General features: G+C 44.9%; 1 protein-coding gene and 1 pseudogene across 2 annotated transcripts in view; both read right to left on the bottom strand.

Moving 5' to 3' along the window:
• The window catches only part of LOC121276023, a 46,847-nt pseudogene extending 32,765 nt beyond the window's left edge, over positions 1-14,082 (bottom strand).
• Positions 14,083-19,220: 5,138 nt separating this feature from the next.
• LOC121276365 (biotinidase-like) overlaps positions 19,221-24,751 on the bottom strand; it is a 31,912-nt gene continuing 26,381 nt past the window's right edge. For both annotated transcript variants that reach the window (XM_041184685.1, XM_041184684.1), the window contains one exon: positions 19,221-20,489. In XM_041184685.1, coding sequence (XP_041040619.1) covers positions 19,281-20,489 — 1,209 coding nt within the window. In that variant the 3' untranslated portion in view covers positions 19,221-19,280. The remainder of the gene's footprint in view (positions 20,490-24,751) is intronic.

The following is a 24,751-nucleotide window of genomic DNA, read 5'->3' on the forward strand; positions in this document are numbered from 1 at the left end:
GACAGAGACAAAGTATTCACTGAGTACCCTGCCCATATCTCAGCATCAACTCACAAGTTACCATGTACATCTCTGATAGGCACTATCCTTTCCTCAGTTATCCTCTTGTGTGTTTTTCCCAATCAACTTCCATTCCTTAGCAAGTAATTCGGGAAGCAAATGGAATTTTGACCTTTATTGCAACAGGGTGGAGTATAAAAGTGGGCAAACCTTGCTACACCAGTATAGGGTGTTGGTGAGGCTGCACCTTGAATACGGTGTGCAGTCTTGGTCTCCTTATTTAAGGATGGGTTTATTTGCTTTGGAAACAATTCAGCAAACGTTCACTAGGCTGGTTCCGGGGATGAAGTAGGTTTTTACTGAGGAAAGGTGGAACAGGCTGGGGTTATACTGATTGGTGTTTAGAAGGATGAGAGACAATTTTATTGAAACGTATAAGACTCTGAGGGTGCTGGACAGGGTAGATGCTGTTTCTCCTTGTGGGAGAGTTTAGAGCAGTTTAAAAATAAGGGGTCTCCCACTTAATATAAAGTGGAAGTGGAACTCACAATCTTTGGACTCAGATGGGAGAATCTTATCAACTGAACCAAACTTGACATTTAGGGAGTAAATTGGTGAAGCCAAATGGCTGAAGCCACAATTGCAAATGGTGAAGATAAGGATGGAATGCAGAGAATGTCAGGAGGAGGGGCTGATGCAGTGCTGAGGCCAGAGAGCTCCAGGTATAGAGAGGCCTGAGGCCATAAAACAATTTAAATACAACAATCAAAACATTAATTTGGGCATGTTGAAGCCAATGTAGGTCAACAAGTAATGATAGTTGAGCAGGACTGGGAGGGTAAGGGATATCGATTTTTATGAAAACCAACTGACCTTCTTACCGAGAGCAGAGTTGGGAACTCCAAGTCCCGACAGACCTTGGAGTTTCCACACAGGGGCAGACTAGGAGCTGGCTGCACATACGCCATTCAGCACTGTAAGTTCTTGGGGCCCAGTGCGCCTGCGCATAAAGAAAAACGGTGCAAAAACCCAGATCATGTGGCTGGGAGTGACATGCCATTGAAGACAGGTATCCCAGTCAGGGGACAGGGAGAGGACCCAAAAACTCAGGGGACAGAGAGCGGTCCCTGTTACGTTAAGGAAAAAGAGGGGAGCAGAGAAACAGCTCCAAGCAGGAAAAGGGCTGCAGTTAGCAGACTATAAGTGGCGAGGGCTCAGTAGAAGGTTGCATTCTAAGAAGGCAGCAGCAGGTTGGTGACTCTGTGCTGTGGGCTGTTGAGGTGAGCGTAGTAACCCTTTGGAGCAGTGGCATTCTGCTTGGTGTGGCAAAGAGCTGAAGTTGTGCTTGTGAGCTGGTGCTTGAGTGCATACTCAGGAATCCAGGGAACAGAATCTTGGGTGATGAGATTGAAACCTTGTGAACTTGGCCATCATTGGTGCCATTTGAATTGGAGTAACTTTTGGAGAGAATTTCTAGATTAGGTGTTTGAAGGCGAAGACTGGAATCTCTCGTGAGAGTGATAGATTTTCAGTAAGATTGGTTGACTCGTAGTGTTTACTGATGTCTGGGTCTATTGTTGAGAAATCCATGGACTCTGTCTTGGTCTCATTTGCTATTTATTATGCAATGTGGTGTGCTTGACCACTGTTTGCCTGTTAATTTACATATACCTCACAGTAATCATGAATATTAAAGTACTAGATAGATATTGCAAATTGTTTTATCTTCCTGACTTTGTAATGTTTATTTTTTTCATGGAATCATATGTGGCTTCATTCCATGAGCAAGTGTCTTGAATCTCAAAGGTTGTCTACTTTAAACAAAATGCTATTGGTCCCCAACCAGATCTTCCCAAAAACTTGCGGGTCTGGTCAAGGACCATAACAGGACAAAAGAGTTTTGGATCAGCTCCACTTTATAGAGAATGAGAGGTCACCTAGGAAGAAATTTTAGTACATGAAACTAGAGGTGACATAGGGAGAGATGAAAGTTTCAGCAACAGTTGGGCTGAGGAAGGGACAGAGGCAGGTGGTGTTACAGAGATTGATGGAGAGTAAATGGGGTAAGAAGCTCAAATAGGATGCCAAGTTTGCAAAAAGTCAGATTAAGCCTGAAAGAATTGTTGGAGAAAGAGATGGAATTTGTGACAGAGAAACAATTTATGGTGTGAGTTGAAGACAATGTTCAGTTGGAGGAAGTTGCAGCTTACCCAAGTCTGGATATTGGACAATATATCTGACTATACAGAGGCCTTGGAGGGTTCAATGGTGGAGAAGGAGATCTGATGTCATTTGGATGCTAACCTTGATTTTTTTTTCTCATCTGTCTTAAATGGGCAACCCCTTCTTCTGAAATTTTGTGAAGATGAAGGATGTGTTAACAACAAAAACACTCAAGCTTTTAACAAGGAAAACACTCATAAGATGCTACATTCTATCCACTTTCCTGTATGTTTCAGAAACCTGGATAATAAGTAAAGATCTGTGGAAGAAAATAGAGGCCTTTGAAATATGGATGCCAAGACAAATGCTAAAAATTCCTTATACAGACCACGAGACCAATGAAGAGATGCTTGAAATTGCAAGAACATAAAGAACTCTAAAAAGTGACATCCAGAAAAGAAAGTTACCTTACTTCCACCATTTAGATAGAGCTGAAAAGCTACAGGGATCTCTTCTAGAGGGCAAGGTGGAAGGCAGCAGAAAGGGGGGGGTCGACCTAGGTGTAGTTGGATGATGGATGTCACAGAGTGGTTGCAGACAAGCTACAGTGGATGTGTGAGGATTGTGCAAGACAGATGTGCATGACATATCATGACAGGAGATCTCCTGGCAGGAGTAGCTACAAGCAGCAACAGCAGCAGTAGCTTGAACAAGGGCATCCTGTTTTCATACTTTTTTGTGCCCTGTGGTTTTCTAGTCTGCTGCTTTGGTTTGCAGCTCATCAAAAACAGTGAGAGATTACTTCAGCAGTCCCAAGAATGAGGTCAACCATCAACTATTAATACCTCTTTAAAAAACCCTACTGTCTCAGCACTCTAAACCATCATCAAGCATCTTCACATTTAAAATTGTGTGCAGGCAATAAGAAAACAAGCCAGTAAAATAAGCAAAAAGATCGTTTGTAAGCAAATAAATCCCTCTATCCTCTCACTTTTTCTTTCTTTCTGTCTCCACTTTTCACTCTTTTTCTCTCTCTCATCTGAGTCCCATGGATATGGTCAACAGCAAAAGGGCACACTTCTGTAGAAACTCCTTAGCTCAGATCATGACAATCTTCAGGCTTCTGTCCTTTCAGCTGTCCCACACACTGCTCCACACAGCCTGTCTGCTTTGATCTCCTGCTGAAATTTGACCTTCAAGAGCTTTGTGGTGTTTGTTTTTTCTTAGCAACCTGAGGTTACAATCTGATTTGCATGATGGACCAAGGCCTCACAATGTACCTTTTTACCATATATGCTTATTGCTACTTCTAAATTTGAAACTGGACCTTGGCTGAACAAGATCTTTAAAATGGCTGAGCCTATGTCTGACTATGACCCCAGAGCAAAAGCAGCCACTTTGAAGTTTTGAGGAAACTCACATCTTGTTATCTCTGAACAGCCACTGACGATCACCCAGGGACTGCATAACCCAAATTTAAAGAGAACTATACACAGGCCATTTGCATCCGATAAAGCAGCTGGCCCACAGGAGATAGAGGGTCTATTAAGACAAAAGGCCCCTCAAGCATTCCTTTCAACTCTTAATGGCTGGGATGTTTAGCAGCCTTTGAGACCCAGCCAGATTCCAGATGAGGGATATACATGCTTTGTTGAATACCAGGTGGAGAGGTGGGGGTCATATGATATAGGCCTCTGGCTTGGTGAACAAGTAATATTGCCTTGCTGAGCTTAAGAGCTTAGTCAGCCCTTTCACATCTGACTAGCAGCCACGCACAGAAAGAACCTCTGCCAATTTGAACACCTGGCCCCATCTCTGCTGCTTCAGTTGGAAATTCTGTACCATCACCTACAAGACTGAGTCATCTCTGCATGCCTATCTCACCTTGTGAAGTCAACACCTTGGAAAAGTGAATTATACAGCATCGGTTTTCAACCCATTGGAATTTGATTCTGGACTGTGAAACCCACATGAACCAATATTTATTTTTCCTGTTGTCCCTGTACTGTAAATCCGTCTTTCCTCTAGCCCTCTCTTTATGGTCTGAATATGGAGACAATGTTGCAAACCCTCCTCCTGCCTTTTGAGTTCGTCCTATCTCAAGTTTGCTGTGAGGTTATTTATGGAAAATTGAATCACTCAATAACAGAGGGGTTACGAAATATGCCACCAGTTATAAAGTGGGAAACATATTAAAACACCTTTCTGTTTATGGGCAGGTGTTGAGGGGAGAAATTAGTGCTGTTTAAGTTACCTCCCTGCTGCCCATACTGTTTGCCAGAAGCCTGATGTCACATCCAAAGTTACAACCTCCCTTTTCCAGAAAACTGAACTTTTTGTTTCTCCTTCAGTTGGACACTATCTCAAAAGTGCAGACTTTGGAGCCAAAATTAGTGAAGACAATAGCTCCCACACATTTCCCTGTTGATCTTGAAAACAGTGGATTTCATCACAACTTACGCCCGTATCCCAATATGATGCCACACACGCATAAACTGATACAAGTCATTCTTGGACTTTCAAGTGATCTTATTAAAAGATTGATGGGGTGTTTGTCATAAGATTTTTGTTTGTTTCCCACTGTGTGCTCTTGATGTCTCAAGTAGCTGCCAAACCATCAAATGTAGTTCTCTTAAAAAGTTCATGGGCAAGGTCTCAAACATCACCAAGAGATAGTTACCAATTTACTAGTCTCATCTACACTTTCCTGACTTTAAGTAGAATGCATATGGATACCAGATTGATACATTTCTTTGAAATGCATCCAAAGTGAGTTATTCCAATTTTCCAATTTCCATTTAATGGTTTGATTTTTCTGTCTCTTTCTTTTATTCTAAATGGGACATCCCATTAGTTACCATTCCAACACATTTATGAGCCCTGGAGCAACATTACTGTCAAATACAATGTTCTCATTTGCTTAAAATAGAAATCAAATATTCCCACATGGTTCCAGTTATTAACACATTTTGTTTGTTTGTTCTTATTTTGGATGGCCTTTTATTTCTCAAAAATAAACATGCCTGAAATTGTATTATTTCAAAATTATCCCAAATTTAAATAGCAGTGTTGTTGGCCTGACAGCTTTTGTCAACATTCAATTTATTTTTTCCCCACAAGAAACCTTCTTTCTTGAAACTCAAGAACCACTTAGCATGTTTTTCATTAGGATTTGCCATTATCCTCTTAATCTTCAGTAGCCGGATTAAAGGTTGAGGGCGGGCTCCCAGCACACCAGTGTCGATGTCGGGGCTGTGTCCACCTCAACCTAGCTGCCATGCCCCGCTTTAATTTTTCAGGTAATGGCAAGTTAATTAGCGAGACAGGACTTCAGTCTACCAATCAGAGGCCAGAAGTGCTGCATAACGGCAATGCCAGCAGGAGCGGTGACCACTGGTAGTATTGCATGTAGGCCAAGGAGGTAGCATTCAGTGATGGACTTGGACTTCAGGTACATCCAGGAAATTGCTCGGGCTAAACTGAGATGGGGTTAGGGGCAGGGGGCTGGGGGCTGCTGTGAGTGGTGCAGGGGCTGGGGATGATGTGTGGGCGGCATGTTGGATCTAACAGGGATGTGGGGTGGGATAGGAGGCGCTGAACGTGGGGAGGCAAAATGGTGGGTAGGGGCTTCTGATTGCCAGGAGGTCTGCAAGAGACGACCGAACACCCCTCCACCCCCACCCTTTAACTGGCTAGTAGCCCACAGTGCCAACCCTGCCGACTTTCATGTTGAGATCCTGCCTCTCTCACCATTATTTAGATCAGAGCGGTGATGGTATAAGACCCACAATTGGGAGAGCAGAGTGAGACTGGAGATAGTTATAAAGGAGTGGGCCTGGGAGAGAGAGCACAGTGAGACTTTTTTTTAATCTTCATTCTTGGGATGAGGCTGTCGCTGACTATGCCAGCATTTATTGCCCATCCCTAATTGCTCTTGAGAAGGTGGTGGTGTTTACTAATGGTGAAATTGTGCTGCAATAGAATACATTCTTTAAGTTGGTAATTAAGCAAGGCTGTCCCCAGTTGGGGAAGGATTAGGGAGTCATTGCAAAAGTATATAAACAAATTCATTTTGGAGGCAGAATTTTCCTATCCTACCCGTAGCAGGTTTTGTGGCAGGTGGAGAACCCAGTGGCAGGCAAAAAGTTGCAAATCCGCTGTTGTTAAAAACAGCCTACAATTCTCCTGATGGTGGGCTTACGGTGGGCCAGTTATCCCACCGACTAGTGGCATGAACGCCACTTGCATTCATTAACATCTCATGAATGCTCATTAAAACAGCTGCTCGCCGGAATGTTGCCACAAGCCGGGCTTCAGTTTGCCAGTAACTTCGAGGTGAGTGGAAAATACATCGCTACTTGACATAGCTCTGCGCTGGTCTTGTTGCACTGAACCCCACTCTGCTGGGCTATAGGGTGGGACTGCTCCTGCTCTTTGCCTAGATTGTCCTGAGGAACACCACTATGCTGTGGTACTCATGCAGGCCTCCACTTTCAGAAATTAGCACTTCAACTGGGGGTGGGCTTTGTGGAGGTGGTGGAGTTGATGAACATGAGGGGGACAAGGGGGAGGGATGGCTATGGAATATCAGTGAGAGGGAAGGATGAACAAGAGGGGGGCAACAGGGAAGGAAGGCTGTGGAATGGCATGAGGAGGAAGGATGAACACCAGGGGGAGTCTTTCTGGGGTCGCCCTCTAACCTCTTATTGCCACACAAGTATGCTTAGAAAGAAAGGAGGGAGACCTCCTTGCGATGGAAGCCACTGAAAGCCAGTGGTTTCATTCACACTATTAAAGGGCTACTCAGAACTCAGTGGCTTCACATCACAGTCATTGCATCGGAAGAATAACACATAGGGATGTAGAATTTGGGAATGCAGGCAATATTGAAGGAGGCACAGATGCATCATATATGACCTTCCATCAATGAAGGCCTGTCTCGTATTCACCAGATTTGACACTCCTAACGGGCCAAAGGGCATCCACTCAATGACCATAAGCAACTGATTGGTCATTAATATGCCACCGGAGATTGGAGCACAGAGCTAGATTGGTCACTCATCTCACTGAAACTTTAGCATCCCTCACAAGGCTCAAGATGTCACATCTGTGATGCCATTTTGGTCGCCCCGATGTGTGTGCTAATGTCTCAGCCACAAGGCAGCATCAGCCACCATGCAAGTAAGTCAGGAAAAACTATGGGCAGTTTCCAAATTTGTCACTTTCTGAGCTTCACTTTCTTGCCCCTTGAATCATTAATGTCTTCAATGTTTCTGTTCAGAGAGAAGGCAAAAGCACATATGGATCCAGGGCTCAATGCTGCCTATGTCAGTGTCCTAATGCAATGGAGGAGGCAAAGGAGGGAGAGGCGGCTCCATACACAGGAGGGTCATGGTCAAGCGGAACCACAGCATGAACAGCAGGGTCAGGAGGAGAGACCCCAGGTAATGAGGGCGACTTGCCAGACCTAGGGTTTATCGTCCAAGAGTCTCCTATTTACAAATGAGAGAGAGGCGATGCCATACATGTCTGAGCTTGTCCTGAGCTCTGGTACATCACATATGCCACATTCTTCGTGAAGACCTAACACCGCGTGGAGTTGGAGGGTATCTCCTGCCAGTGGCTTTGAAGGTGATGGCAATTTCTTGGCCTCTGGTTCTTTTGAAGGATCAACAGGTGACCTGTGCAGCATCTCTCAGTCCGCAACACATTGATGCATAAAGGAGGTCATAGATGCCCTTTACAGGAAGGACCGACATTATGTCAGGTTTGCTCTGAACAAAGGTAGTCAGGCTACGAGATTCACTGGCTTCAACGCCATCTCAGCCTTCCCAAGAGCGCAGGCTGCAATACACTGCACCCATGTGGCTATACAGGCTCCACGGCAGCAGCCCCTAATGTTTATAAACCACAAGCGCTGCATTCACACTTGCACTTCATGAATCACCAGGCCATGATCTTTGCTTTGGTCCATGGGGCCCTGTGAGTGAGCTCACTCTGGGAACTGAGAGTCCACTTAGGAACAAGAGTGATGTGAGAGTACACTTGAAGCCTTCGCCGTCATCTAATGATGCAAACACTGCTGTGACTGAGATGTGGACATCCTTCGGGATCTCCTCCTCCCGTGCATGTCTTTTCTTCTGCCACTACCAATGAAGAGACAAATGCTGGTAGATAATCAATGCTGATGAGCTGCCCTTGCTCAATGGTGTTCTTTGAGGAAGAAGGGTTAGAAACGCTTACATCACACATTTCAAATAAAGATTTAAACACATCTCCCTGACATCACACAAGGGTGCGGAGACTAGTTCAACTAAGGTTGACATCACAAATGTGAATCTCACGGTGGGACACTATCATTGAATGGAAGGAGGCTAAACCTCAAAATAAGAGGATTCCAAATTACAAAATCACAATGCCTTCCGTTGACAAGAACTTCCACATAGCATCAAACTTATTAACAGAAGTGCAATGTATTCACATGTGTAACACACCCATGACCCAAAAACGACATCAATTTGACTTAACTTTCCTAACTCTACCGCTACGCCTGGGTGCAGCCCCGACATCCACAGCAGAGGTGGAGGCCGCCTGTTGACTGCTATGCCCTGATGTCAATGATGCCCTTGGCAAATGTCCTGTGGGGGCTCGAGGCCTGGAGGGCCTGATAAGACTCTCCAGCAGAAACGCCAGCGGCCGCCTGAGAAGTTGGAATGGATGTGGTCACAGAAAGCACCCTTGAAGTGCCCTGAGTGGAGGCCCCCGGTATGTCCAGCTGATGCTTACCCTCCCTTAGGGTGCCCCGGACGTGGGCTTCACTGGCTGGCCAGCATTTATTGCCTACCCCTAGTTGCCCTTGAAAAGGTGGTGGTGAGCTGCATTCATGAACTGCTGCTGTCCATGTGGTGTAGGTACACCCACAGTGCTGTTAGGAAGGGAGTTCCAGGATTTGAACCCAGCGACAGTGAAGGGACAGCAATATATTTCCAAGTCAGGATGGTGAGTGACTTGGAGGGAAATTTCCAGGCGTTCTCATCTATCCCCTGCCCTTGTCCTTCTAGGTGGGAGTGGTTGTGGGTTATGAAGGTGCTGTCTAAGGATCTTTGGTGAATTCCTGCAGTGCACCTTGTAGATGGTACACACTGCTGCTACTCTGCGTCGGTGGAGGAGGGAGTGAATGTTTGTGTATGTGGTGCCAATCAAACGGGCTGCTTTGTCTTGGATGGTGTCCAGCTTCTTCAGTGTTGTAGGAGCTGCACTCATCCAGGAAAGTGGGGAGTATTCCATCACATTCATGACTTGTGCCTTGTAGATGGGGGACAGGCTTCATGGAGTCAGGAGGTGAGCTACTTGTCACAGGATTCCTAGCCTCAGACCTGCTTTTGTAGCCACAGTATTTATATGGTTAGCCCAGTTCAGGTTCTGGTCAATGGTAACCGCCAGGATGTTGATAGTAGGGGATTCAGTGATGGTAATGCCATTGAACATCAAGGCACGATGGTTGGATTCTCTTTTGTTGGAGATAGTCATTACCTGACACTTGTTTGGCGCAAATGTTACTTGCCTCCTGCCAGCCCAAGCCTTGATATTGTCCAGGTCTTGCTGCATTTGGATATGGACTGCTTCAGTATCTGAGAAGTCATGAATGGTGCTGAACATTGTGCAATCATCAGTGAACATCCCCACTTCTGACCTTATGGTGGAAGAAAGGTCATTGATGAAGCAGCTGAAGATGGCTGGGCCTAGGACACTACCCTGAGGAACTCCTACAGTGAAGCCCTGGAGATGAGATGATTGATTTCCAACAACCACAACCATCTTCCTTTGTGCTAGGTATGACTCCAGCCAGTGGAGAGTTTTCCCCTCATTCCCATTGACTCCAGTTTTGCTAGGGCTCCTTGATGCCACACTCGGTCAAATGCTGCCTTGATATCAAGGGCAGTCACCCTTACCTCACCTCAGGAGTTCAGCTCTTTTTTTCATGTTTAAACCAAGGCTGTAATGAGGTAAGGAGCTGAGTGGCCCTGGCAGAATCCAAACTGGATATCAATGAGCAGGTTATTGCTAAGCAATTGCTCCTTGCTAACATTGTTGATGACCTCCTCTATTACTTTACTGATGATGGAGAATAGATTGATGGGGCAGTAATTAGCTGGGTTGGATTTGTCATTCTTTTTGTGTACAGGACATACCTGGGCAATTTTCCACATAGCTGGGTAGATGCCAGTGTTGTAGCTGTACTGGAATAGCTTGGTTAGGGAGCACAAGTCTTCAGTACTATTGCTGGAATATTGTCAGGGCTCATAGCCTTTGCAGTATCCAGTGCCCTCAGCCATTTCTTGATATCATGTGGAGGGAATAGAATTGACTGATGCCTGGCATCTGTGATGCTGGTGATCTCTGGAGGAGGCCAAGGTGGATCATCCACTCAGCACTTCTGGCTGAAGATTTTGTTGCAAATTCTTCAGCCTTATCTTTTGCACCGCTGTGCTGGGCTCCACCATCATTGAGGATGGGGATATTTGTGGCGCCACCTCCTCTAGTGAGTTGTTTAATTGTCCAGCAACATTTATGACTGGATGTGGAAGGACTGCAGAGCTTAGATCTGATCCGTTGGTTGTGGAACCACTTAGCTCTGTCTATCATTTGCTGCTTATGCTGTTTAACACACAAGTAGTCCAGTTTCTTCACCAGGTTTACACCTCATTTTTAGGTATGCCTAGTGCTGCTCCTGCTATCTTCATTGAACCAGGGTTGATCCCCTGACTTGATGGTATTGGTAGAGTGGGGGATATGTTGGGCCATGAAGTTACAGATTGTGTTTGAGTACAATTCTGCTGCTGCTGATGGCCCACAGTGCCCCATGGATGCCCAGTCTTGTGTTGCTAGATCTGTTCAAAATCTATCCCCTTCAGCATGATGGTAGTGCCACACAACACAATGAGGGTATCCTCAATGTGAAGGTGGGACTTCGTCTCCACAATGACTGTGCAGCTGCCACTCCTACCAATACTGTCATGGACAGATGCATCTGTGACAGGCAGGTTGGTGAAGATGAAGTCAAGTATGTTTTTCCCTCTTGTTGGTTCCTCAACCCCTGCCACAGACCCAGTCCAGCAGCTATGTCATTTAGGCCTCGACCAGCAGTGGTGCTACCGAGCCACTTTTGGTGATGGACATTGAAGCCCCCCACCCAGAGAACATTCTGTGCCCTTGTCACCCTCAGTGCTTCCGCCAAGTGATGCTCAACATGGAGAAGCACTGATTCGTCAGCTGAGGAAGGGTGGTACATGGTAATCAGCAGGAGGTTTCCTTGCCCATGTTTGACCTGATGCTATGAGACTTCATGGGGTCCGGAGTCAATGTTGAGGACTCCCAGGGCAACTCCCTCCTGATTGTATATCACTGTGCTGCCAGCTCTGTTGGAACAGGACATACCCAGGGATGGTGATGGTGGAGTCTGAGAACATTATCTGTAAAGTATGATTCTGTGAGGATGACTATGTCAGGCTGTTGCTTGACTAGTCTTTTAGACAGGTCTCCCACTTTTGGCACAAGCCCCCCAGATGTTAGTAAAGAGGACTTTCCAGGGTTGACAGAGTTGCGATAGTTGTTGTCATTTCCAGTGCCTAGGACAATGCTGGGTAGTCTATCCAGTTTCATTCCTTTTTTGTGTCTTTGGACAATTGAATGGCTTGCTAGGCCATTTCAGAGGGCATTTAAGAGTCAACCACATTACTGTGGGTCTGGAGTCACATGTAGGCCGGACCAGGTAAGGACGACAGATTTCCTTAGTGAACCAGTGGGGTTTTTACAACAATCGATAATGGTTTCACAGTCATCATTGGACTTTTAATTCCAGATTTTTATTGAATTCAAATTCCACCATCTGCCGCAGCAGAATTCGAACCCTCTCCCCAGAGGTCTTTGGATTACTAGTCTAGCAACAATACCATTATGCCATCATCTGACCTAGAACATTCCCCTAGAGTTGGTGCACCTGCAGGGAGGTCAAGGTGCCTCGTCCCCATGTCGTCTACATGTTGATGGTGCCCAATCCCTTATGAGTGATTGAACAAGATATGGTGTGCAGTAATAATCCCTTCTAAATGACATGATGCTCAGCCTGGCAGAAAGATTAAGTACAGGTGCGACATGGTGAACACTCTTTGATGATACTACATGGCACGAGACAACCCTTGACGGTTTGGTCAGACTGCAACACAACCACAGCGACGGAGAGACTTGTGTTGTTTTCATTGGAGCAGAGAAGACTGAGGAGCGACCTGATCAAGGTGTACAAGATTATGAGAGGCATGGACAGGGTGGATAGGGAGCAGCTGTTCCCCTTAGTTGAAGGGTCAGTCACAAGGGGACACAAGTTCAAGGTGAGGGGCAGGAGGTTTAGGGGGATGTGGGGAAAAACTTTTTTACCCAGAGGGTGGTGACAGTCTGGAATGCACTGCCTGGGAGGGTGGTGGAGGCAGGTTGCCTCACATCCTTTAAAAAGTACCTGGATGAGCATTTGGCACATCATAACATTCAAGGCTATGGGCCAAGTGCTGGTAAATGGGATTAGGTAGGTAGGTCAGGTGTTTCTCATGTGTCAGTGCAGACTCAATGGTCCAAAGGGCCTCTTCTGCACTGTGTGATTCTGTGAGAGTGTTGAAACTGCAGTGTGGTGACTGCAGAGAAAAGCTTTGAAGACACAGTGCCAGAATAGTGCTCAAGTAAAGAGCTAGTAAGCAGGAGGTTCCCTCGTGGTGAGTAGGATAGCGCATATGGGGACCAGTAGTGGGTTAGTTCAGTTGGGAAAGTTGAGTGACCAAGGTGTAGGCCAGATTGATAGTGAGTGAAGGACAGTCAAGTAAAAAAACTGTAAGATTCTGGGATTCAGGGGCCATAGATACCTAAATAGGCAGTCGACTAGTTATAAGTAATTTTAAGATTGTTTAATAAATTTATTAAGAAGCAACAGTTTAGATTTGATGCACCAATAATTAGACAGAGAAATTATATAGTCTTTGACAGTTAAGAGCAGTTTACTGATCCCAGACGGCAGACAACTGGTCGACACGTTGATCTCATCTTCCTCCTCCTCCTTGTCCATTCTGAGGAAGGCAGCTGCTGACAGGCAAGTCAACCTCACCATGAGACCTTACCAAGACCTCACCAGGACCCCACAAGAACATGGCCCCTGTGCCTGAGCACTTGTTAATACATCCTTTTTCTGGGGGACGGTAGCTTACCCAGTGTCAATCACCTATCCAAACCCTTCTGAGCACTGGATACAGGAGCCAAGCAGGAGCAGGGTGGTTACCACCTTCCCAGTTCACCATCCTGCTCGAGGTCAGTCTTTTAGTTTACATCATCCTGAGGGTCATATCCTGGCCCTTTCTAAACAATTGCACAGATAAGACAATGCACAAGACACCATCCTAACACCTTAGGAATGTCAACATGAAATATGTGTCAATGCCTTGATCATTTAAAAATGCCTTAACTAAGACTGTTTAGAGGTCAAGGTTTTTAGAATTCCTCTTTCCAGAGAAAGAATCAATGCTGCTTAGCTAATTCCATAAAATATAGAAAATATCTGCTTATTAAAGACCCCAATTTCTGCCAGTTGCTCCCTTTGAGAAGGAAATATCGTTATTGACTTCTCACAACTAATTTTTAGATAACATAGTTATTTCTAAACTACATGCTGTTTTTCTAGTTTTTTGGATACATATTGTTGATAACATACTAAAGCTACTAGAATTATCTGATTACTTAGTTTGGCACTCCCAACCTGCAGATCTTACATTTCCCCTTTGAGAGGGAAATATCCTTAGGGTGGGATTTTCCAGGTCCACTGGCCAACAGGATTTTCCGGTTCTGCCGAAAGTCAATGACCTTTAGGATGGCGTGCCACATTTCCCGCAGAGGGTCCCGCCACAGCAAGGTTGGAAAATCCCGGCTTTATTCTTTTGCAGAAGAGATGCTAATTCCTGGGCTCTTAGCACATAGGAATATAAAATTAAAGCAATGGATTATACATGGACTTGAAAGATTCTCCAGCTCTCCTTTAACCTGTATCCATTTTGTGGATAATTCTTCAGAAGGAATAAAATTATTTGCCTTAAAGTCAGTTTCTGTATGAAATATGTGTCAGTGCCTTGATCATTTCTTACACTTCAGGCCATATTAACCATTTCATGTTACGTTGTTTGTGAAATAGCTGAGCAAGTTTGGGACTTCGGTGTAGCTGCATCATGTACTCTTGCATGTCAGTTACTTCACAAGTTACAAATTACTTCTGCACACTTGCACCGGTGCCCAAAATCTTTCTTTAATCCTTTGTTGGAATTTCACATGCGTCATCTTCACACATTTCCCTATCTGTTGGATGCAGTCTCTAGTGATTTTCTTTTTACCAAATTTTCTATTCAGCCAGCCTTCCTTCATCATGCTTGGTGCTAATCGCTCTGCCCTCTCCCACAAATCCTTGTTTTGCATTTGTGGAAGGATTATCAGGTCCATGGGGATCATGCTGCGTATTTTACCAATCAACTTCTGCATCTGGGAGTTACTGTCTTTACCATTCTTGCTGACTTGCTGACTTTCTGGTAATCTTCTCAAACAATCAAAGGGGTTCTCTGTCTCAATATCTTTGCTTATCTCCCCCTGCACTATCCCAATGTCTCAGGTGGTGGCCAGATTATCAAATTCAGTTCTCTTAAAAGTTTCAGAGGCAAAGACACAAATATCTCTAAGAGAAAACTGTCACCTTACTCCTCTCATCTGCACTTTCCTTTCACTAGAAAGTATATCAATACCAGATCTATATATTCCATTTGAACTACCCCCAAGGCTAGTCCAACTCCCATTTGGTGTTGTGTCCTTTTTCTCCCTAACTCTTTCTCTTATTCTAAGTGGGGCATCCCATTAATTGCCATTGTATCTCTTACAGGAATCCTGGAGAAACGTTATAGTCCAATAACATCTTTTCATAATATCTTTAAAACAGAAATTAAATATTCCCATTTGATTTCAGGCATTTTGCTTGTTTGTTCTTCCACTTAAACAATGTTTTATTTTCTCAAAAGTAACCAGCTAGATCAGGCTTGTACAAGGGCTGGCCCGCGAGGCAGATATGGCAGGGCCCTGCTACAGCATGGGGGAGGGGAGGGCGGGGGGATGGAAGGCTCTTCACGGGCTGACTGACAGGCATCTGGTCTGGGGTGGGCCCCAGCGCCACATCAAGTACGTGGGTAGGCATTGACATTTTGTGGCAGGCAAAAATGAAGGCAGATGTCTCACTGAATCAGTGCTCAACCAGGCTGTGAAGGTAAGGCGCTATGGCACTGTGTCTTCAAAGATTTTCTCTGCAGTCACCACACTGCAATTTCAAAACTTCCTGACATTGCGGCTTCATTGCAGTCTAACCAAAATGTCAAGGGTTGGCTCATGCCATGTAGCATGATCTAAGAGTGTTCACCATGTTGCGCTTGTACTTAATCTTCTGCCAGGCCAAACATCATGTTGTTTAGAAGGAACGACTGCTACACACCATATCACGTTCAATCACTCATACATTGTGGGCTCATTGATGAAAACTAGGCACATGTGAACAGATATACATTGATATAAAACATGGAGACACCAGAAGCAGAGCTGTATATGCTGTGCTCTGATAATAGCAAAACTAAAACTGGATCACATGACACACTTCCTTTCTAGTCATGTCATGTTGCAATCACTTAAAGGCATATTGCAACAGTTTCAAGAAAGCAGCATAGTTTTAATTTCAATACTTGTGTGTTGAGGAAGTATGAGTCTAAAGCTAGCCTGTACCTCAAAACAGGTTTATTTCCAAGACAGCAAAGTAAAGTCACAGATTCTCCCAGTTCCTCCCAGAGACTCAGAGTGAACTGGTTTATATACTCCTGTAATGATTCCCTAATCCTTTCTCAATTGGGGACAGCTGTGCATAATTACCAATTTAAAGCATGCATTTTATTGAAACACAAATTCAACATTAACACCAGTATCCCATCAGAAACTTATACATGAGGTGGTTGACAAACCAGAAAATGATGATGAAGTACACAATGAGACAAAGAGCAATGAACAGATAATTCACACCGTCAATCTTGTGGAAAACATAGATGCCATCACACTATCTGAAGTGTTTGTCAATATTTGAATTATCTGCCCTAAGAAAGAAGGCAACTATTCATTATTGGCCAAGATTGATGCAGGGACAATTGCCAACATGCTACACCTGCAAATTCTAAAATACACAGACATGGTGGGCCATGGTGAAGTTGACTACTGTGATACTTTCAGCGTATAGCAGTTCACGAATTCCATGTGCAGGTTCCATGGTCCTGGAGTGCAAGTACAATCAACCGGTTTGGGTGTAGCAGATGGTCTGCATCATGGAGTCTAATGGCCTGGCAATCACAGGTCCACTGGTGTGCCGTGACCTTGCACTTGTGACAATCCATGGAATTAGTCAGACATCACCAGGCAGATCAACCTCAAAAACTACTCCTATCACCTCATTTCATAACCTCACACCGAAATATCCAGAATGTTGGCAGTTTCAAGGGAGCTGCAATATTACACTTGTAGGAGAATGCAAGTCCATCAACTGATCCAATACATTTTATGCAACACAAATGCCAGCAGCTTAAAGAAGAAACAGTGAAAGATTCCACACACCAGAAACTTTGGAAAACCATCACTGAAGGATGGCCTGATTCAATTCAGCATATCCACAAATAGTGAGACCATTTTAGCCTTATTGGAATGAGCTAGGCATCTCCCAGAGAGTCATTGTTAAAGGCAGGCAGGTCATCATACCAGAATCTTTGTGATCTGATATTGTTCAACAACTTTATCACTCACACAGGTGCATAGATTGGATGAGAAGACCCGCAACAGCGAGTCTATTGGCTGGGTATGAACAATGACATTGAAGTCATCGTCAAGAGGTGTGAGGCATGTCATGAGCATATGCCAAATCAGCACTAAGAACCACAGATTCCACATGAAGTTCCTACCCATCCTTGGTCCAAAATTGCATCCGACCTCTTCATGTCCATAGCACTGACTTCATTGTCATCGGCAACTACTTTACCAAGTTCCCCATTATTCAGCAATTGCACAACACATTAAGCACAATTGTCACGCAAACCTTAAGTGCTACTTGGTATCCCTTCTTTTCTTTACAGTACCTCATGAAGTGCCTATGTGATTTTTAAAAATTCAGTAAGGCACTTCTGCAATTCAATCTCGTATAGTCCACTGCCACATTTTTAACAATAGTTTCTACCTCCTCTTTCAATTTTGTCATGCCATGTCAATTAACAAGAATGATCAATCAGGCCATCACTGTGAAATAATTTATGTCCACAGATGGATCGTGATATTCCAATGTCTCATCAGAAAGAATCACCCCTACTTCAGGGAATGCGCTTTGCATTTCATGACTGTTCTGGATCAAAGTGGAATAATGTTTTTGGGGCTGGTTAACACATCTCACTAATTTGACCAAGCATACTGACAGAGGTAGTTTATCTAAGTCACATACTCGTGTAATTATTTAACTCACCTTCTACAGCGATATCTACCTGTTTACATGAATTAGCAGTATTCAACAGATTCCTACTTAAACGCTTATCCTAATAATTTATATGTATCCTGAGAACATCCCATCACCAAAATACCACAAGAAGAGTTACCAATTCGAAGACATTACCACACAAGTGCATATGCTTCAAGCAACAGATGAAACAGAGACTAAAAGATTCTCTGGCTCTTTCTTAACCTGTCTCCCCCCTGTGGATAGTTATTGCTAATCAGGTAATCCTGTCAGATTAGGGAATGTATCTGTTTGAGATCTTAATTTCTTTCCTCCTGCAAGAGTTTGATTTCTCGGGTTGTGGCTAGACTATCATCAAATACAGTTACCTTGAACATTTCCACAGAAAGGATACAATTGTCTCCAAGGGAAGTTATCAATTTACTAGTCTCATCTGCATTTTCCTGACTTTCACTGGAATGTTCTGGACATCTTGGGAATTCTGTCTTAAAATAATATGTCAGTTTGAATTCAGATTCTGCCAATGTTGTGCTGGCCCTTTCCCAAAATCATTTGATTAACTCTCGCATCAGCCAGATTTAAATTAGAAGCGCGGGGCAGAATTTTATGCCAATTGGATTTTACGGTGCTGCCGAAGTCAATGGAGTTTAGAATGGCTTGCCACATTTTACAGCCCTGTCCCCACTGCCAGGGGGCTGTAAAATTCCAGCCAATGTCTTGTGATGGAGATCGGGGTGATATCATCCAACTCTGAGCCATCACTAATCTTTTTCACTTACTATGATAGCTGAACCATGTATACTATTGGGTATACACCTGCTCACTATACCATTCTGTCCTTTTACAGGGGTTTAAACACATCCCCTCACATAGTTTCATACCATCACCTAGTTCCCCAAAACTTTCATTGGATTTTTAAAATTCTCATTTGGTGGTATGATTTTCCTACCCTATCTTCTGTCTTAAGGTGGGGGCATCCCAAGTGTTAGTGGTGCCATCTAAGATGATTCATGTGACAGAGGGCTACGGTCTTAAGTCTTCAACTGGAGTCTTCAATAGAAAAAGAATTATTGCCAGTGTGTACTTATTTTGAATGTCCCATTTCCTGATGGAAAGAACTGGTCAAAACTCTGGATCCCATTGAAAAATGTTAGGGCATTATAATTATAAACTATCTACAAATTATTTGCAAACATGCTGTTTTATTTAAGACATATCCCAATCAGGAACAATCGGCATTTGATAAAACTGATTTGTTTTGTGGGGGGCCAGTTAGCTTCGACACTAGTGTTTGGATTAGATTAACATTAATCCTCATACTGTCTGAGATACGTTCAGGAGCTGCTTCCTTACCCTATCCATAGTAAAAAAATCACGGCACTTTACCATGGAGGTGGGAATAATCACCAAGGATCTGTGATCAAGGAGAAAACTCAAGAAGAAAAAGAAATAAAACAGAAAGTGTTTCGAAGAAAGGGAGTTTTTATTGCAGATTTCCAGCATCTGGAGTCTTATGTTTTTATTATTTAGATAAGTTATCTTTCTCGTACCATCTTCCATAGAGTGCTGCAGTCACAAGACCTGCTGACATCCCCTTCTTCGTCATATAAAAATCATTGTTATCCCACCCTCTGCTATCTGCACGATAAAGTTTCATTTCACTAGCCAATATTTCTGGAAAAATATAGCGTGTGCTGAAATTCCCCCACAACTTAAAGTCTATGATATCGGTAGCATTTGTAACACCTTGTCCACAGGTGTCATATTTAGAGCCCGCACACTTCACCAAGGCACACACTTGCAGGTAGCGACTGCCATTTACTCTGTGATGCCCATCATAGGCTCCTAAAGCATATAGATTACTGGGTGTGTTAGCATGTTCATAGGCTACATGGCAACAGAGGTTGTTGGAACAGACTTGATGGTTACCTTGCACACCTGTCAAAGGAATAAATGTATAATTATCAGACATCATTGAAGCATGAAAGGTATCTCCAGGATTATCCATGTGGGACAGTGTAGGATGTTTCAATGGGTCAGTTTGTTCCAGCTTTACTCCCACCTTCTGCTGCTGAAGGACAGAAAGTTCATTATGACTGTTCCTCTGAAGAAAAGCTGATGTCCCCTGAGACTTAGAGTGTTCTGGGCTGTGATCTTTAATGGATGTAATTATAGGGACCTTGGCCACAAGAAGTTTTCCTTCACTGCTCTTCGCGTTGTAGTAATAGGGGAAACCTAAAGGAGTGTAGATGCCACTTCCTGTCATATTGTATTCAGGATGATGCTGATTGGCTGCTAGAAGGTTGATACCGAATGCAGAGGCAAATGCTTGATGAAACTCTATTGCAGATAAGAGTGGCAACTTGTTCATCCAGGCTGTGGGAAATACAATTTGTTTTACACCATAATGCTCAATTAAACTTACTGCTGGCTCATAGAACAATATATCAAAGCAAGTAAAGATGCCAAATTTTCCAGCAAAAGGCGTATTAAAGATGACATGCTGCACTGTCTTAGGTTTGTTATAATAAATTTCTATTCTGAAAAGTTTCCATTTCTGGTATTTGGCTATGAGAGTGCCTTCAGCATCAAAAACCACATTTGTGTTAAATTGATATCTTCCATCTGCTGGACACTGAGGGTCACTAAGCTCACAGGCTTGTCTTTCCCCCATGTTTGCAATCAAGTACATATTGCCATTTCTTGCCATACAGCTCAGTTGATAAAGGACCTACAATAAAACAGAAATGGAAACATTAACACATTTTGTGATGAATTATTGTTTTATTTCAACAAATTAAAAAACAAGGAACCATTTTATGCTCTTCTCTTCATGCCTCACTAAAGGGTGTTTAAGTAGTGGTTTATTTAACTCAAAATGGTGAATTAGTCCCCTTATCTACTGATATTTACTGAACTATGTAGCAAATTTAAGGTGGATCCCTGGGAAAAAAGGGAGAATGAAGAAGAGGAGCAGTTAAGCACAGTCTTGATGCTTTCTGATGCCCAGGAGACTAGATGGCTTCTGTTGGTAATGTGGTATGGGACAGGTGGAGAAATAAGTAAAACATTAGAAACCATTCCCAACTCATGTTATTTCTAAATTGCTGCACCTGTTTGCTATTATTCTGCTTTATTAAAAGTGTAAAATTCAGTAGAATAACCCCAGAATAACAGTAGACAGTTAACAATTGCTGAAGCAAGTGCAAAACATATTTCAGAGAGAAGAGAAAATGAGAGATACCAGTCGTGAAAATTGCCGTGTTAAAACTAGATTTCTGATTAATACACAAAAGGACCTTGTTACAATTCCAGCTGAGGTTACCCCTGGACAAACCTGATCCCAGGGTGGAACCCAGCTTGATAGATCCTAACTTTTGTTTGTTTGTTTAGGTACATGGAGAGGGGGGACTGAACAGTTGCCAGAGTCAGCTAATGAATGTTTAACAAATGAATAAAACATTTATTCAACAAGAAAAGAACCATACTACAATACTCCTTCACCCACAACTATACCTTTACAGATGTATACTGATTTGTAAGGATAACACATGTTACAAATGCTATGTTATACTCTGATGCACACCACAAGTACACAATCCATGTAAATCTATGGCACCCTATGGTCAGACACACCACACTCTGACCTAAAGTGACAGATGCCACCTCAACCAGATGTTATGGATCTCTCCTCAACTCCCCCCTGACGCTTGTCACACCATGAACCAACCAGTCTCACTGAGTTCCCTCCTTCACACAAGGGTTTCCAATCTCCACTCTCCAAGACCTCGGGTAGAATTTTCCTAGATTTGCACTAAATGCGGTAGCAGGCCATCGACAGTGATGGCAGGTTTTCAAACTGTGTTATCCCAAACCCACCGCCTCATTATTTATGCATTCCCACGAAACGCGCCATTTCCCTGGCGGGCGGGTTTTCATTCGCTCTGCCGCCATCATCCCGTGGCTGCATCATGCTGGCCGCCATGTTTAAAAGGGAGCCACCAGCGCACCGCTCATCGCTACCAGTTCACCACTGCTGCCTGGGAGACATGGCCAACAAAGAAAAAAAGACCCTAAACCCCCAGTTTAATGATGGGTCCCTTGAGCAACTGCTGGATGCTGTGGAGGCCCGCCGGGATATCCTATACCCCCGCTCTGGCCACAGGATGGGCAGCAACGTGACCAATCTGGCTTGGGAGGCGATGGCAGCACTAGTCAGCACCAACACCCTGCAGAGGAGGACAGCCACCCAGTGCTGCAGGAGGATGAATGACCTCCTCTGTTCCACCAGGGTAACTCACTCTTCTCATCACTCCCAACTCACACACACACAAACCCATCACACATCCACAGGGCCCTCACTCACTGCCAGTTCAAGGAACATCACCATTCACTCTCTCACACACACCATCATTGTCCTCATCCTGTCCGTGGGATCAATTACCAGCCACACAGGCCAGACATGCCTATCATCTGGCCTGGCAGGTGTCCTGCTTACACTTTCTCCATCTCTATTCATGCAGGACAAGCTGGCACACAAGAGAGAGAGGTCACAGACCAGTGGTGGAATGCCCGGAATCAACAGAATTTGAAAACGGAGCCATCCAGCTGGCCGGTGAGAATCTGGACCAATCCTGTGCTGACGGTGAGTTCGGCGTGGCTCTACAAAGTGAGCATCCAGCAGTGCAACATCCATCAGACAACCATGCCGTAAGTGATGGCCTTTTTCACAGGCCTCTGCCATGCACTAATTACCTCCCATTGCTTTTGCAGGCACATCTGCTAAACAGCCGACAGAGTCCTTGACCCAGGGCCTCCAATCAAGACTGGAAGAAACCTCCAAAGAGGAATCTGAAGTTATCCTCCTCGAAGTTCCATCACAGTGCTCAAACACATCCTCCAACAGCACAGAGATACACACCTCGGTGGGACCACATGATACCGTGAGTGTATCACAATCTGGTGAGAACGTCACACTGTCTGATCCACAGCAGGTGGCGGCAGGCATGTCCCAGGTCCCCAGCACTTGGGGAATTGCTGGAGGCCAGAAATTTGCTGAGTCCGAGTCAGATGACGAGCCTCTGGACTCAGCCATGTCACAGCTGCTGGAGCTGCAAAGGCAAGCTCGGGAACATGAGGAAGGGATGTCCGCTGCACTTTTCAGATTGCAAGGCACAATGGAGGAGTCCGTCCGCCTTCAAGCGAAGGTGATAGTGCCAGCATGCCAACGCACCGAGGTCAACACTGGTAGGATGGCAGCTGCCATGGAGACCTTGGTCCAGGACGTCACTCCTGCACTGCTGCACGGGCTTAACTCCATCACTGATTCCATAGTTGGCCTCTAATAATGTGTACATGAGAGGGGTGCTGGGCAGCTTAATCTCACTCCAGCTACCCCTTCCCCTCAAGGGGTCAGCCAGGGGCCCCTGGGCACCCATTGGGAGGAGGATCAGCAGTTGCACATTCCAGGCCAATCCACCCAGGTGACTCCATGAACGACCAGCCCATCCTAATCCCCTGTTCCTGTGACCTCTGCAGCTCCAGCTCCACCGGGCGAGGTGGGTGCCACTGCCACACATCAGGAGCTCGAAAGCAGTCTGAGGCCCTCCAAGTCTCAGCCCTCCACAGGACACCTGCCAAAGTCATCACAGACAGGGTGTCACAGTCAGCAGGCTGCCTCCACCTCTGATGTGGATGCCCGGGAGCACCAAGACATAGTGGCATGGTTAGGAAAATTAAGGAGAATTAGCTGCACGTGGGAGTTAATCACTTGTACATACTGTTCACTATTGTCAATAAACTCTCAAGAATGTCTCCCTGCCTGTGGCTCCTTGTTCTGATGAGCAGTGTCCATGTCACTCAGATTGCAGAAAGAAACCTTTCTGCACAAGATAAAGGCAGGTGTCTCAGTCCAGGACCTCTTCCCTGTGCTCTGTGCAGCCTTCAGACCAAAGTGTTGGACCAGCCTCACACTCCTTGGAAACATTACTGGTCATTGCTGCCAGAATGTAGTGGACAGGCACAACAAAATTCTCTCACACTCTGTGCGTGCTCTCAGCATTTTTAAGATGGGGCTGGCCCCCATTTCTTCAGGATCTATGACCAGTGACGCTGTGCTCCTGAAGGGCTCAGGTGCTGAAGGCAGACAAAGCATCAGATGCTTCTAAAGTTCTTTGGCTGCATCTCTATGATATGACCCTGATCACAGAACGCAAGTGAGCTGCCCTTGGCCAGAAAGGAGTCAGACATTCTCAGAGGCTATATGAAGATCCATGGAGTGTCCTCACTGCATTTCGTCATCATCCTCCTGCAATTAAGTGACTTTTAGGGCCTTCACTGCATCTCCATGACAGGAGCATTCTCACGGAGGGTATTTGCACTGCCATATGCCTGACTGGAGTCAAACATTCAGAAATGCGCTGTGGGGTCACCTCGCTGCATGTCATCATCATCCTCCACAAATGTAGCAGCTATGAGGCCCTCCTAAATGCTTATCTAGCCAATACAAGGGCCTCATCCCAGTCATTGTTGCCTCAGAGGACCTCCTCACCCTGATCAGAGGAGACATGCAGATCCCCCATCTCCTCCACAGCCAGCTCATCTCGCTGTTGGAGCACCAGTCTGTAAAGAGCGCAGCAGATGATGGTGATGCATGACACCCTCTCCGAACTGTATTGCAGGGTTCCACCAGACCGGTCCAGGCACTGGAACCTCATCTTCTCCACCAAGTTGCGAGCTGCAGCATGAGTCTCATTATACTGTCGCTCTGCTGCAGTCTGAGGCTGCTGCACGGGTATCATCAGCCACGGCCTCTGTGGGTAGCCCTTGTCCCTGAGGAGCCATCCCTGAAGCTTCTGTGGGCCCTGGAAGACTCCAGGGATCTGTGTCTGGCTGAGGATGTAGAAGTTGTGCATACTCCCTGGAAACCGTGTACACACCTGCAGTTTCTGGTGGTCGCATACCAGCTGCACATTCACTGAGTGGAATCTCTTG

The sequence above is a fragment of the Carcharodon carcharias genome, chromosome 3, assembly GCF_017639515.1.
Source record: "Carcharodon carcharias isolate sCarCar2 chromosome 3, sCarCar2.pri, whole genome shotgun sequence".
Lineage (NCBI taxonomy): Eukaryota > Metazoa > Chordata > Chondrichthyes > Lamniformes > Lamnidae > Carcharodon > Carcharodon carcharias.